This window comes from Pogona vitticeps, chromosome 5 (genome assembly GCF_051106095.1).
Source record: "Pogona vitticeps strain Pit_001003342236 chromosome 5, PviZW2.1, whole genome shotgun sequence".
NCBI lineage: Eukaryota > Metazoa > Chordata > Lepidosauria > Squamata > Agamidae > Pogona > Pogona vitticeps.
Window position 1 is genome coordinate 172,332,755 of NC_135787.1, and position 16,487 is coordinate 172,349,241.

At 42.1% G+C, this 16,487-nt stretch overlaps 1 protein-coding gene across 1 annotated transcript in view; it reads right to left on the minus strand.

The window, feature by feature from the left end:
• The window catches only part of ALDH1L2 (aldehyde dehydrogenase 1 family member L2), a 38,707-nt gene that overhangs the window by 17,411 nt on the left and 4,809 nt on the right, over positions 1-16,487 (minus strand). The window contains exons 2-9 of the mRNA XM_073000003.2: positions 12,387-12,531; positions 10,916-11,150; positions 8,183-8,348; positions 6,924-7,025; positions 3,626-3,715; positions 2,853-2,987; positions 2,400-2,525; positions 1,402-1,493 (exon numbers count right to left, since the gene is read on the minus strand). Of these exons, the coding sequence (XP_072856104.2) occupies positions 1,402-1,493; positions 2,400-2,525; positions 2,853-2,987; positions 3,626-3,715; positions 6,924-7,025; positions 8,183-8,348; positions 10,916-11,150; positions 12,387-12,531 (1,091 nt within the window). The remainder of the gene's footprint in view (positions 1-1,401; positions 1,494-2,399; positions 2,526-2,852; positions 2,988-3,625; positions 3,716-6,923; positions 7,026-8,182; positions 8,349-10,915; positions 11,151-12,386; positions 12,532-16,487) is intronic.

The following is a 16,487-nucleotide window of genomic DNA, read 5'->3' on the forward strand; positions in this document are numbered from 1 at the left end:
ATCCTGCTGGACCTAACATGGCAGCCTATCTTCTGCCGACAGTGATGCTACAGTTCATAAACCGTTAGGGCAGCATGTTTCCTCTAAAGTTCAAGAAAGTTACTATTTTCAACCAATTGTTAAGACACCCCTTACCCTTCAAGTGGCCATGCTGGCTGGGAGAGTCTGGGAGTTGTTCTGAGCTGTGATTTTGCCTAGTTCCACTCTGCCACAGAAGCACAAGGAGCATGCACGCATGCATGCATGCATGCATGCATGCGTGCGTGCGTGCGTGCGTGCGTGCGTGTATGTGTGTATGTATGTATGTATGTATGTATGTATGTATGTATGTATGTATGTATGTATGTATGTATGTATGTATGTATGTATGTATGTATGTATGTGTCTTTCTACCAAGAAAGTTGCTTAAGATGGTCAACAACAGAATTATACGCAAATTCCTTACAAAAATATATCACAACGTACATTAAAACATATCAGAAGAACCAATCAGTTGAAAACACAAGAATAATAAAGCAATGACCAATTACTTAACCTTCTTCAACAACTGATGAAGTTTAATGCCAAAGACCTATATGAATAAAAAGATCACCTGTTGGCAGAAGGACAATAGGGAGGGAACCAATACCGCTTTCTAAAACAGAGCCTGGAAGCAGCCAACAAGAAGGCTCTCTTTTGTGCTTCCTACTTGTGTTTTCAAGAGTGTGGTGCTAGGACAAATAGAATGCCCCGCGAGACTTTTTTTCAGAGTTCTTATGAGAAATTCACACTACCAGTGCATTCAGCAAAGACAAAAATCCTCACTTACCTTGTTCTCATGCATGAGAACAAGAAATGGCAAAATGTTCTCATTGCCTACAAGATGGCAATGACAAGATATTTTCTGCTAGTACTGGTTTCTTACACCTGCATGACCAAATTTTGCACAAATTATGTAGGTGGACTTTCAAGAAGTAGACATATCAGACAGGCTGTTCACATCTTTATGATCTATCAGCCAGTCCTGTGCTTGTGCATTCTCTCTTTCTCTCTTTGTGTGTATCTATATGTGTTCAGTATGCTCTACTTCAATGGTCCCCAACCTTGGGCCTCCAGATGTTCTTGGACTTCAACTCCCAAAAATCCTGGCCAGCAGAAGTGGGGGTGAAGACTTCTGGGAGTTATAGTCCAAGAACATCTGGAGGCCTAAGGTTGGGGACCAATGCTCTACTTCACATTAGGAAATGACACTAGTTTTACCTAGAGAGATCTTGAACAAATTGTGAAATTTAAAATTTTTTAAAAAGACGTTTCTTTTCATTTCTCATGCGAGAGACAAGAAATCTCATAGGGATCAGTAACATGTCAAGAACAAGTAATTGTGCAAGAATTCTTCAAGTCCCTTCAGAGATGTTGACTTACCTAACAACATCCATAGACGAGGCTCCAGACTTAAAGAAGTCAGTAGTGTCGTCAATTACAGCCACGTTGCTCAAAATTCCCTTCCAAATGGACTGTAAGAGGCAAGCAATATCTGAAACAATGATACTAAAAAATCCATCTACCAACAAGGCATGTTGGCGCAAAATGGCACATTGATTAAACAGTGGCCAGAGTGTAACTCCATCCCCTCCAAAGAATTTGCTTGAGGGTCCCTCAAATCCAGCAGTGGATTTGCAAAAAACCTGTTCATTCTACATGGCCTGATGATGTCAGGAGTGTAATCTTAAAAATATCACTCAAAGGAAATGACTATTTATTTGCAAGTAAGAACATCTGCATTGTTTCTTGCACATACATAAGATTATATATTGCTAGCTGCTAGTCAAGTAGCACTCAAAGTTTTCAGTTTTTTGGGGTGCTGTCTCCCGGAAATCCTCATTCATATGAAGATATGAACAAAACATGTTTAAAATACAGGAACGAAATGCTATATATATATGCATAATTATATCTATAGCATACGTATGTATATTACAGTCATGTTGCATTTTCTATTGTGCTTTTTTTACAGACTTTCTGTTCCCTTCCTTCTTTCCTTCCTCCTTATATTCTTATTTAGAAACCAACAGACAGTGTAGTATAGCCAATAGACTGCTTAAGTAGGACTCAAGACAGCTTGGTTAAAATCCATGTGAGGCCATGTAGACTCCCTGGGCTGCGACAATTATAAAACCACTCATCAAATATCTTACATACCTTGAAACTCTATTAGGGTCATCATAAGTTGGATGCAACTTGATGACACACAATAACAATATTTTTAAAATATTTGACATTTTCCCAACTACTTCAAAAGTTTTGAAAAATTGTGCACACAATTCCTGCCTATGGGCTTAAAAAAAGCCCTGTCAGATTAAATTCCAGCCTCTGCCCAACTACTGTGGAAATTTCTCCTCTCAGATATAGCAATAATTTACCTTGATATCTTCTGCCATCTTCTTCTCCTCTTCAGTAAGTTCTACAGAAGACATCTCATCCATGGAGAAATATTTAGAAGCTGGAATCATTCTTCCGTCTTCAAACTGCAAATTTCTGACCAACAACTAAAGGAAAAAAAACAGGTACAGGCAGCTGGTAGAGTAAGAAAAACTGCTGGAAATAGGTGTTTATCTATTTTTATTTCTATCTTTCTCCCAAAGAGGGACTTCATGTGGCTCAGACACTATTCTAAACATTTGTACCACAATTTTTCCCTTATAATGATATCATAAGAGTAGTATCAGTTGCACCAATATTATTCTCATGAAATAATATTTATAATTCTTATAAAAGAACATTTACTGGTGTCATTGTGGTTGCTATTATTTTCTCTGATGGTGTCTGGCATGTATTATTCTTGACATGTAGGAGCGAGTTTCTTAAATGCTTACCATCTTTCCATCATTGCCAAACAGAACTAGGCCATTTTTAGTCACAAGACCAGGTTTTGCAGTGCCTTTAATTGGCAGCTCTTTGCCAGGAGGAACTGAACCATCAAGTAAGGATGACCCGTAGAAGGTAGTCCTCTGTAAAAAGATGAAGATTTTTTCTTCTTCTTAAAGCAAATGTACTCAGCAAACAGTACCATTCAGTTCAGCAAAACAGAAGAAACCACAGCTCAGCAGTAGAGGGCATGTTTTCCATGTAGATAAATCAAATTCTATCCCCATCATCTTCAAGTACAGCTGGAAAATTCCCATCTCAAACGCTGAATAGCAGCGGCCAGTCAGTAACAACGCTGAGCAAGATGAACCAATCATTACAACGCAGCTTCCTATGTTTGTATAACTGTGTTAGAATAACAGGCAAGTGTAGATCAAGGCAATCGTTCCTTCCTTTTAGCAACATTTTGAGGGGCAAATCCTGTTGTAGATTATGTCACAAAAGAGAAATATTTCAAGGCAGTATTTGACATGAGAGAACCGCTTCAAGGCTGTATGTCAGATATTTGTTTCCTTCACACAAAGTATGACTCAAGAGAGAAATTCAAAATGTTAAAAATGTGGAGTAATCAATATAATCCAGATATGTAAATGGACTACATGCCATGCTATGCCCTGCCCCCCCTTCCTCCCTTCCTTTAGCTGGCATCCTCGTTTTTCATAAAACGGTAACCTACGTTGACGTTGCTATCAAGGCAAGACAGCACTCCCTCAGTGCTTACCTGACCATCAATCATTGTCCAAGCACCAGGTACTTTATCATGCCCTCGAATCCAATTGTGCAAAGCTGCTGCTGGTTGATCCCATGAAATCTAGGAATCCAGAAAGCATAAGCAGACTTGTTTCTACTGACACATGATTTAATATCATCAGACAGTGAGTAGGGTGCCGATAGTAATCATAATCATCATGGTATGACACAGAACGAGGAAAGGGAGGTGCATGTTCATCAAACTATTACCACATAAAACAAAAGATGGATGGGTTTAAAATTACAGAAGAAATAAACATTCAGAAAGTGAGAACTTGTATCTATTATATAATACCAGTAAATGTTTTTATAATTTTGATTGACTGAGCCTGATAGTTTTTAATCATCATCATCATCATCATCATCTTGTGCTGTTAAGTAATTTCTGACTTATGGCAATCTTTTCCAGGGTTTTCCAGATAGAGAATATTCAGAAATGATTTACCATTCCCTTCTTCTGGGGGCATCCTGGGACTGTGCAGCTTGCCCAAGGCTACACAGGTTGGCTCTTCTGAGATGCCCAGTGGGGGATGGAACTCAATGTCTGGCTCCCCAGCCAGATACCTAAATCACTGAGCTATTGATAGTGAAAGGGAAACTTTGGCTGTCCAGATATTTGTACCTGCTACTTTTGACAGCCCTGACATTATGGTCAACAGCAGGGAACTCTGGGAATGGTAGTCCAAAACACACGGAGGGGGTCTCCCACTTTTGCCAAATGCTAATGAATGAGAGAAGTCGGCTTAACCGCCCTTTGAGGGGTGTTTGTGTGTTCAAAGAAAAAATATGATCACATCCCATCAGCTCCACATGTTTACATTTTCAGACAGCAAATAGATTTTGAGAGATCGATGTGGATGGAGGCAATAGATAGCAAGGATGCAGGCAGGGATCCTGCAGAGCAAAAACTCTTCTTTTTCACAGTGGTCGTAGGAAAGTGTCATGATGTTCTGGTCTCAAGATGACATCTGGGATTGCTTAGAGGACAAGGACAGAAGGAAGCTTCAGGGGCACAAACCTCACCTTCTTTGTGCAAACAGTCAATTAATTCCTGTGCCAGTTTGGAAGCATCGCAAAGGCATTCTCTGCACATTAGCAGAGAAATCAAAGAAAACAAACCAAGAATGAACAAAACAAGCTGCTGACCGGCAAGACTGGTCCCAGTTTGCATATCATGGTTAACTGAAACCATGGCTCAGCAGTTATGTGTGGCTGCTGCTCTCTCTCTCTCTCTCTCTCTCTCTTTGAAACAAGCCAACTTCAAGCCATGGATGATGAAGGTGGCTTGTTTCAACAAACCAAAGTTAAGAGTAACACTGTATAAGATTCTGATGACACACTAACCTGTGGTTCATCTAGTTCAAGCAGAAGCTTTCTACCACCTCTTTGTAGCTACCCCAGAAGATGAAACAGAAACATATACATACCCTTCGTCCAACACCTTGCTATTTTTTGCCTGCATGCTGTGCCCCCAGAGGCAAGGGGTGCTCTATGGTGTTTGTGTATTGGGGGGGTATGGTTTGTTACTTAACCACAGTTTTTCTCCAGGGCTGCTTCTGGCCTTAAAATGCCTTTTAAAAAACAGAAGCAAATGGGAAGTGGTGAGGAGTAGAGGAGATCTAGAGAGGCATAGGGCCCAAGGCTGCACTTTGCTCATTTGTGTACTAAGAAAACGATACTGATGACAGTCAATGATAGTTTAAATATGACCACTAATATGCTGGCAACAAATGTGTTATAATTTTGCAAAACACAGATCTGTTATTTTTTTTTCTCCAGATGAGATATTCTGCACAGAAGAACTCATCATTTTGCCTTTCAGTAGCAGAGTTTGAGGAAAGAGTACCTGTTCCATATACACTGGGATCACACTGAAAATGCTATACAAGTTATTCCATTTCTATTTATAAGCTCTGGGGACATGACTCTGTTTTCTTGGAAGTCATTCAATGCCTGCATTGGTTAAAAGTTCAGGCATTATATGCCATTGACCACTGCAACCTCCAACAATTAAAAATAAAGACATAAATCTAGCCAATAATCCTAACGAGAGAAAGCTTACTGAGTCCATTGCAGAACTGTGAGTCTATCCTATATCTATATGGGAACCCTACAGATTTAATGAGTCTTCTCTAGTAGGGGCTACCCACTAGATTCAAGCCTAAGTAATGTATCTGGGTCAAAAATGAGACATGATAGCTGCATGGACTATTAAGAAGCAAAATGTCACTGTAACAGAATATGAAGACAAACAAGGTCTCCTGGCGGTATTGATTTGTGGCGTTCATATACCATATTAATCACAGCATTCAATATGTTGCTGCACAAATGCCTGATATGCTATAAATCAGGGTTAACAACTTGTAGCTTTCTAGGTCTTGCTGGACTCCAACTCGTATCATCCTTAACTAGCATAGCCAGGGATGGGAGACTTGCTGTCCATCTTCCCTTTTATAAACGAGTAAATTGGTTATGGAACCAATTGCAGAAAAAACATATTATTAGTGAAAAATACTGAAACACATGGAGATTCTTGGACTTGATGGATGAGGCAGAGGAAGGTCCAGGAAGTTCTTTTTGTTCCTAAAAGTTTGGGACCTCGTAGATATTTAAGAAATATCACCAAGCTGCTGTTTGATTGGTATATGAAAACATACGATGGAACAGTAACTTGTATGCTATACAAGCAAATATATGATGAGCAAGCCTCTGTGTTAGCCATGTGTAGAGAAGTTGACTTTGAAAATCCCAAACCCTGGCCTGACGATATGGAAGAGAGGAAGTAATGACATCTATTCATCTTTCTTTTCGTATTCTGGATTTCTTGTGTTTTCATTTTCATTCCTCTATTTCTTGCTCATAAGAACTAATGGGAGGAAGATTGTGTGTGTCAAAGCCAGGGCTGATGTCCATTCCTCCCTATATCAAAAGTACATTTGAAAACAAGCCAGGCAGATACAAAGCCTCCTACAATATGGCCAAGACATGCCTCTGATCTACTCCCTTTATTAATTACCTCTATTAATTAGCAGCACACTGATGGCAGGGAAGTAAAGATCCTGGAGTTTTCTGAACAGGAATGGGCCACCTCGGAGGCAGGCCTTTCTTTTTGATCTTAAAGGCAAAGTTGCCAACTACCTTGTGATCCTTGAGGTGCCATTCAAAGGACTGGACTCTGCATGGCATAATGTTAGTAGCCAAAGTATAATTGATCCCAGCATCCTTTGAGATTATTAGGAAGTACAGCTGCATAATATGGCCACACATACCTCCGCATTTTCTTTCTTCTGGATGCCTTCGTATGTTGCCCCCTCCTCAGGTTGAGGGATACGAGGGGCTTTACCATCAGCAATGAGCTGTACAGCTTCTACCTAAGGAGAAAAGCAAACCAATTGGTTTGACTGTCATAGCAAACTAAATAGCTCAGTTTTTCGCCAGCATGGACAGCACTGGCCATAGTGGCTGGGTGGATTCTGGGAATTGTAGTCTGAAAAAGCAATGTTGCCAAAGTCCTGCTACTAATTCATATTCTCACTGGCCATACAGCAATACCCAGTTATTCTAGTTCAATATACTATACTTCTTCAATACCCAGTTATTCTGGGCCCAGCATAACCAATTGTTTCATAAGGGTATGAAAACAGGCTCAAAGTTCAGCCTCCAGGTCAAGCTTCATTGAATTGCCTAGCAATCAATTGCCTCCCAAATAGGCAAGCAGTTACTGTCCTACTTTACAGGACTGTTGTGAAGTTCATTAAGAGAATGGCTGAAATCTTTTTGATTAGCATAGTAAGTCACTAATGCAGTAGGCCCAACAAATCAATAGAACTAGGAACGTGTTGACTCATAATGGACCTGCTTTAGCTGTGATTTATGCAACAAGGCTACAGCCAGTGTATTGTATGTGAAATAGTGCTTTTTAGACTAGAATGCCCAGTAGCTCCCAGTCAGAATGGCCTTTAGCTATCCTAACTGGTGAATTCTGGGACTGGACAGAATTCCATTTCCAAACCTCTTGCCTTTCAACTTGTGATGATCCACTGTAAAACTGGTGATGCTTTTGAGACACATATTGGGCTACAATGCATCACCAGTTAACATGCTGGACCCTTCTGGGAATTGTAGCATGACTCATCTAGAAAGCACCAGATTGAAGAAACTGACCCAGACAGACTTAAGGTAAAGGCTCCCCTTGACATTTAGACCAGTCATGTCCGACTCTAGGGCATGGTACTCATCCCCGTTTCCAAGCCATAGAGCCTGTGTTATCTGAAGACAGTGTCCATGGTCACGTGGCCAGTGTGACTAGACACAGAACGCTGTTACCTTCCCACCGAGGTGGTCCCTATCTATCTACTCACATTTTTACATGCTTTCGAACTGCTAGGTTGGCAGGAGCTGGGACAAGCGACGGGAGCTCACTCCGTCGCATGGATTTGATCTTACGACTGCTGGTCTTCTGACCTTGCAGCATAGAGGCTTCTGCAGTTTAACCCGCAGCGCCACTACATCCCTCTAATAGACTTACCATAGCTTTTATTCCTTCTGGGAAAAGGAATCGATTGTAAAGATCATCCACAGTATCATTTGGTTGAACATCACATTCCCTTTGCAAAAGAATGGGTCCAGTGTCCAGACCATCATCTGCCCAGAAAATTGTAAAGCCAGCTTTTTTGTCACCATGAATTAAAGTCCTGAAAATAAGTAAAAATGAAAAAGATTAGTGTGACTGAAAAAAACAATATTTGATTTCAACCCCCCCTCCAATATTTAATGTTAAGGCAGATAAATGGATAGTCCTGCAAACTTAGGAACAGACTTAGGTCGAAACAAGGTCTGAGATCCAGTGGCTCTCAATATATTGTTGGTCCACAACTCCCCACACCTCTCTGCTGGCTACATTGATGGGTGGTGGAGTCCAATAACATCCAGAAGGCCACATATTCCCTAGTCCTGAAAAGTGGGCTGCAAATACAAGGGTTGAATTCAATTCTAACATGAATTGATCGACCCAGTAACTCCTACAGTGTTATATGGAGAACCGTAACTTTGGAACATTGAGTGATTCCATAGTGATGGCTCTTAGCATTAATAGCCAAAAGATATCAAGGAAGTGTTCCATTCTCCCCCTTTCAGCAGATTTTCTGGTGAAAATGTAAGTAGTGAGGAGGATTCCAGAGGGAAGATTGCATCACTCAGACTTCATATAAAATTCCAAAAAATGAGAAGTAAAATTACCCAGGTAACTTGTCTCCTGCTGCATCAGGCCATTGGTCCATCTACCCTGCTGCCACCAACATAGACAGTAGCAGCTTTCCAGGCAGAATTCCTTTGTAACCCTACTGAGATATGTTGGGAACCTCTGTAAACAAAACATGTTGGTTGTTGTGGGTTTTTCAGGCTCTTTGGCCGTGTTCTGAAGGTTGTTCTTCCTAATGTTTCGCCAGTCTCTGTGGCCAGCATCTTCAGAGGACAGGAGTCAGAACTCTGTCTGTACAATTCTGACTCCTGTCCTCTGAAGACACCAGCCACAGAGAATGGCGAAATGTTAGGAAGAACAACCATGAGAACATGGCCAAAGAGCCCAAAAAAACCCACAACAACCATCAGATCCCGGCCACGAAAGCCTTTGAGAATACATAAAACATAAGTTCTCCAACAGCTCATTTCAAAAGCTTCATCCGGACACACACTGAGCTGTACTGAATTCAGTGGGACTTACCTCCACCTGAGTGACAAAGCCGCCCTACTATTAGAGTGAAGTGGGTTGTCTTAGATCCACCCTTAGACTTCCATAGGCCATCCCCTCCTGGCAAAGTGATCACCAACTCCATTCCTAGCTGGTCTTCCCACTTCCTCAGCTGGTATTCCAGCAGCAAGAATACTTGTCCAGGATGGCTGGGCTGTCTACTTTCCTCCCACTCCATAACTGCATCCAAAACAGCACTACTGGGAAAGGGGCTCCATGTCACTCTACTCACATGAGGCCTCCTGGCATTCACACTTCTACATGGGGGCATTTATTTGGGCGAGCTGTAAACAGACACAAGGCTGACATGCTAGAGAACAGAGCTATGTGTACTATGCAGCCAATCTTGCAACCCTAGAACTAGCTTTCTGGTCTCAGGGGTAGAACTTAGAAAAATTGCTTTTTTGGATTACAACTCTCAGAACAGCTTTTTTTAGACTGTTAAACTGCCCCAGCCAGTGGCTGTACTAACTATGGGATTTGAAGAAGACCTGGAGTAAAAATTGTGAAATTTCCAGTGTCTGCTCAGGTATCATGGAGAACACTGGTCTGTAGCCAGTTGATTAAAATAAATAAATAAATTATACCCCAACTTTCCTCTAAACAATAGCATTTAGGGCAGCTTACAGATTTTTAAAAAGAATAAATCCAGACAAAACCACATTAAGCTAACAAAATTTTAAAAACAACATCCGTAAAATCATATAAATCATCTCCACCATTAATCAAGCAAATATGTTAAAAACTATTAAAACCAGCAAGGATGCAGATTAAAAACAATTAAGACTGAACTGCCAGTCTAGTCAGCTACTGCATAGAAAATGGGAGAGGAAGGAGATTTGTGTCCTTCAATTCAAGCAAAATGTCTTAGGCAGAGCTTGGTTCCACTATTATGTGTGATATACAGGAACAGAGGAAGTTGCCTTGAATGTAAGTCAGAGCATGGGCAAGCCTAGCCCTGTGGTATCAAACTACTGTAAGTCTTAGGACCTCACCAGGATTTCAGGCTGAACCGGGGCCACTCCTCACGCAACACCACTGAGATATGGAGAAGTACAAAGGTCAGAACTCATGACCTCTAATACAGTTTTCAGATGTTGCACCTCTCTAATTGCCATCTTAGAAGTGTAAGATAGCTGTGGAAGGAGGAGAAAAACCCATAATGTAAGCAAACCATGGTGAGAAGGGAAAGGAATCTCATAGCAATTCCAAGCCCACAGCTACCGAAGTAATGATTTTGCCTTCACACAAAACCAACTACTAACGCTTCTCCCTGCACTGTGTTGCTATTGTGTCAGCCTACCTGTTCCTATTCAGACATGGAATAATTTACATTTTGGAAGACAGTTCCCAGAATCCCTCACTCAGTACCCAAAGTACTGTAGCTTTTTATGCCTCTGCCTTTATTCCTAGAAAGTGAATGGCAGAAACATTCCCTCATAGCGGGCTGACTTTCTGGCTCCCAGTCTCTCCACCGAGATGCGATGCTACTACTTCATCAAGGCTACTTACCAATTGATGGCTGATGCTCCTCTATGACGGGGAAGGATAGATGGATGGTAAATAATGGAACCATGCTTTGGGCTGTCAATAACATCCATGGGAATAAACTGTGTACAGAATGGGAGGACATTCAGCTCTGCTCCAACTGATTTATAGGCATCAAGAACTTCTTGGATAGGCTTCCCCTTAACTCTCCACTTTGGGAACTTAAATACAGGGGTTCCATCTTTTTCTGCAGCCGATGCTAGAAAATAAGAAATATTGAATGTTTGCAAACAGGTTGTTGGCTGAAAAACTGATATGTACCATTGATGTAAAATGTGTTTTTTTAAAAAAAATCATGACCCCAGAGGTTACTTTGGCACTGAGTAGAGTACACGATATATGAACAAAGGAAGTGGCCTTTCATGGTGCCAAATCAATGGTCTGTTAATCCCAGTACTGCTGAAACTGCCTCGTAACAGCATGCCAAGGTTTTAAACATGACTTTTGTCCGAAACCTACCTGGAATTCTACTTTTTTCACAAAACGATTTGATAACTCCAGGACTATTTGCCTTTCCAGGTATTTCTGGCTACAGCTCCCACAGTATTTTTTCACTGTTCATAGTAGCTAGGACTGCCAGGATGCTGGGGAGCCAAAACCTACTTACATGTGATCTAAGGGTGCATATGCTAACCTCTGGCCATTTGGACAGATTTCAACTGCCAGTTTCCTAGCTATTCTGGCTGGCAGTCAAGGTTTCTGGGTACTGAAGTCCAAAACAGGCAAAATTTGAGAACTGTTATTGAGAGCAAAATCTGATAACAGCTAATTTAGGTGGTGGGGAAGAAGGCTCTCTGATCTGCCTCCTTCCATTCCAGATGATGGTTTTGGCAGAATTGATCAACTCCTGAAAGGCTACAAAGAGAGTCTGGTAAAGCAGTGGTCCACAACCTTGGGCCTCCAGATGTTCTTGGACTTCAACTCCAAGAAATCCTGGCCAGAAGAAGCAGTGGTGAAGGCTTCTGGGAGTTGTAGTCCAAGAACATCTGGAGGCTCAAGGTTGGGGACCACTGTGGTAAAGCAATCTGTTGGCAACATTATGACATACTGAGGTGTAACATATAACTGCATCGTAGACAAAGTTTGGAAAAGTTATTTGTTTGAACTACAGCTACCATGATTCCCCAGCAGTATTGGCCATGCTGGCTGGGTGATTCTATGATGTGTAACTCAAAACTAGCATTTCCAATCTCTGATCCCAACACATGGACAAAAACATCACCACTGGGCATGCTATGATTGTACAGCACGGATGGACTGCTTGCAGCTCCCCAGATATTCTTACATTGCATCATTCTTGACCATTGGCCATGCTGTCTGCAGCTGAAGGGAAGCAGAGGCCAAAAACTTCCAGAGGGCCTGAGACTCCCAACCCTGCTGCACAAAAATTGCCCCACGACAAGTACTGACATTACTACAGAATAAAAATATTTACCTAAAGGGTCAGCCTTTCCATTTTTGTCCGGTATTGTGAAGACTCCTACAACTTTATGCCCTTCTTTCTGTAAGTGCTGATAAACTTCTTGTCCAAAAAGACTCTGGCCTATCAAAGCTAACTTCAATTTATTTTGGTAATACGCCTGTGAGCAAGAGAAAAAAAAAAGCAAGATATAGTTCAGAAAACTGACATTCTGTTTTGTTCCACTGATGTATCTGACCAATGTAGGCAGCTATTCCTCATAAGAAGATATATAAACCTGTACTCAGTGGACACAACTGTTGTATTTTTTGCTGAATGTTGCACTTACTCTGGCAAGACATTGGCCAATCAGAAGTTTGCATGCTCAACACAAAGCAGTTACTTCCCTCCTACAGAAGTGGTATCCATTTATCAAGAATGTTGCACATACTATCCTTCATCAACTCAGATTCCTGTAATATCTGTCGGGAACAAATCATTCAGAAGCTACAAGGAAACATTGGCTGAAATCCAGTACAGTAGTAAGGTGCAACTAGCGCAGACCCATTGAATCAATAGCCATTTGGTGAGTCAACACATCTGTAGCTTTCATTGAATTCAATACACCTACACTATTTGTGATTTACTATTGGATTTCTGCTACTACAAGATTTCTTATTGAACTCACCAAGAGGGGATTTAAAACCTGACAAATAAAAATCTGCCAAGTAAATGGCCAAGGGGTGTGCATGTGTATCTTTGAGCAGACACAGTTAAAAATACGAATATTGTTTGTCCAAACTGGATGCCAATAAACAAATTAAATCTATAGGTGTACATAAGGCATTTGACATGAAAGTTGCTTTTAATTCTTTTCAATGGATATTCTTTTGTCCCAGTCAACGCAAGTCATATGCTATTTCTTGGCAAAGCATGATGTAACAAAGAAGAGTTGCTTGTACTCTGGTTATTACTAAGCTGGCCCACCCAGGGAAATGTATAATACTTCTGTTGTGGGAACAACAGCCAGGACATGTATTACAATCAAAGATGTGCAAATGCTATGTGTGTATTATGCATTTATGTTATGTCAGGAGGACGACAGTGGCACAGGTGCCTCCACGGACAGGGCGTCTTCCTTTGGCTCTGGGGAATCCTAGACATTGAGCTCAGAAGATCTGGAGGACACCCTGTGGGATGAAAGGGTGCCAGGAGAACCTGTATCTGCAGAACCTGGGGCGCTTGAGCAGGAAACCCAGTCAGAGGACCTGGAGGTGGAGGCACAGCTTAGCTGATAACTCCTAGGAGGAAAGGGGGAGGAGGGCCACTGAGTGCTTAAATACTGTACTCTGTCTTTTAATGGTTGTAAGCCACCTTGGCTTCTTTTGAAGGAAAAAGGTGGGTTGAAAATAGTTTAGATAAATATATAAATAAAGGAGGCATTGGAGGCAAAAGGGAAGAAGGCAATGGGAGGTCAGAAGGGAAGAGTGGAACAGGAATTCCAGACAGGGGACCTCTTACAAGGCACATCTCAACCCTCAACCCACCTCCCCAACCACATTAATGGGGAGGAGTGGAAATATCAAGTGGAAAAGGATTGGCCCCATGAACACAGGCCTGGAGAGCCAATTGCCACCCAGTTCCTATGCTGGAGGAATTAGAGGCAGCAGGAGCATCAATGACAGGTGTCAGATGGGCAGCAAGTGTAGAGAAGCTGGGACTGTCATCATTGCCTCAGTGCAAGTATTAAAATCCTCCTTGCAGGCCCCAGAGTGCTGGTCAGCACAGAGAACCCCACTAGGGATAAACGGACTTGAGCCCCGCCCAGTGATGCCAACCAGAGGGTCTTGGGACTTTAACTTGGACCTGAGGGAAGTGCAGGGAAAGACCCCAAAGGCTTCTGTGAGCAGTTTGTTTGCGTTCCCCTTGACAACTCTAATAAACCCTGTCTGTGTTGAACTATCTTTGGTATTGTCTATGTGTTTAGTCGTTTAGTCGTGTCCGACTCTTCGTGACCCCATGGACCAGAGCACGCCAGGCCCTCCTGTCTTCCACTGCCTCCCGGAGTTGTGTCAGGTTCATGTTGGTTGCTTCGCAGACACTGTCCAGCCATCTCATCCTCGGTCGTCCCCTTCTCCTCTTGCCATCACACTTTCCCAACATCAGGGTCTTTTCCAGGGAGTCTTTTCTTCTCATTAGATGGCCAAAGTACTGGAGCCTCAGCTTCAGGATCTGTCCTTCCAGTGAGCACTCAGGGTTGATTTCCTTTAGAACTGATAGGTTTGTTCTCCTTGCAGTCCAGGGGATTCTCAAGAGCCTCCTCCAGCACCACAATTCAAAGGCATCAATTCTTCGGCGGTCTGCTTTCTTTATGGTCCAGCTCTCACTTCCATACATCACGACAGGAAAAACCATAGCTTTGACTATTCGGACTTTTGTTGGCAAGGTGATGTCTCTGCTTTTCAAGATGCTGTCCAGATTTGTCATCGCTTTCCTCCCAAGAAGAAGGCGCCTTTTAATTTCAGGGCTGCTGTCTCCATCTGCAGTGATCATGGAGCCCAGGAAGATAAAATTTGACACTGCCTCCATATCTTCCCCTTCTATTTGCCAGGAGGTGATGGGACCAGTGGCCATGATCTTAGTTTTTTTGATGTTGAGTTTCAGACCGTTTTTTGCACTCTCCTCTTTCACTCTCATTACAAGGTTCTTTAATTCCTCCTCACTTTCTGCCATCAGAGTGGTATCATCTGCATATCGGAGGTTGTTGATATTTCTTCCGGCAATCTTAATTCCGGCTTGGGTTTCTTCCAGTCCAGCCTTCCGCATGATGTATTCTGCATATAAGTTAAATAAGCTGGGGGACAATATACAGCCTTGCCGTACTCCTTTCCCAATTTTGAACCACTCAGTTGTTCCATGACCAGTTCTAACTGTTGCTTCCTGTCCCACATATAGGTTTCTCAGGAGACAGATAAAGTGGTCAGGCACTCCCATTTCTTTAAGAACTTGCCATAGTTTGCTGTGGTCCACACAGTCAAAGGCTTTCGCATAGTCAATGAAGCAGAAGTAGATATTTTTCTGGAACTCTCTGGCTTTCTCCATAATCCAGCGCAAGTTAGCAATTTGGTCTCGAGTTCCTCTGCCTCTTCGGAATCCAGCTTGTACTTCTGGGAGTTCTCGGTCCACATACTGCTGAAGCCTACCTTGTAGGATTTTGAGCATAACCTTGCTAGCGTGCGAAATGAGTGCAATTGTACGGTAGTTGGAGCATTCTTTGGCACTGCCTTTCTTTGGGATTGGGATGTAGACTGATCTTTTCCAATCCTCTGGCCACTGTTGAGTTTTCCAAACTTGCTGGCATATTGAATGTAGCACCTTAACAGCATCATCTTTCAAGATTTTAAATAGTTCAACTGGAATGCCATCACCTCCACTGGCCTTGTTGTTAGCCAGGCTTTCTAAGGCCCACTTGACTTCGCTCTCCAGGATGTCTGGCTCAAGGTCAGCAACTACATTGTCTGGGTTGTCCGGGATATCCACATCTTTCTGATATAATTCCTCCGTGTATTCTTGCCACCTCTTCTTGACGTCTTCTGCTTCTGTTAGGTCCCTCCCATTTTTGTCTTTTATCATGTTCATCTTTGCGCAAAATGTTCCTCTAATATGTCCAATTTTCCTGAACAGATCTCTGGTCTTTCCTTTTCTGTTATCTTCCTCTATTTCTTTGCATTGTTCATTTAAGAAGGCCCTCTTGTCTCTCCTTGCTATTCTTTGGAAGTCTGCATTCAAGTTTCTGTAACTTTCCCTATCTCCCTTGCATTTTGCTTCCCTTCTCCTCTCTGCTATTCCTAAGGCCTCGTTGGACAGCCACTTTGCTTTCTTGCATTTCCTTTTCTTTGGGATGGTTTTCGTTGCTGCCTCCTGGACAATGTTACGAGCCTCTATCCAAAGTTCTTCAGGCACTCTGTCCACCAAATCTAGTTCCTTAAATCTGTTCTTTACTTCCACTGTGTATTCATAAGGGATTTGGTTTAGATTATACCTGAGTGGCCCAGTGGTTTTTCCTAATCTCTTCAGTCTAAGCTTGAATTTTGCTATGAGAAGCTGATGATCAGAACCGCAGTCAGCTCCAGGTCT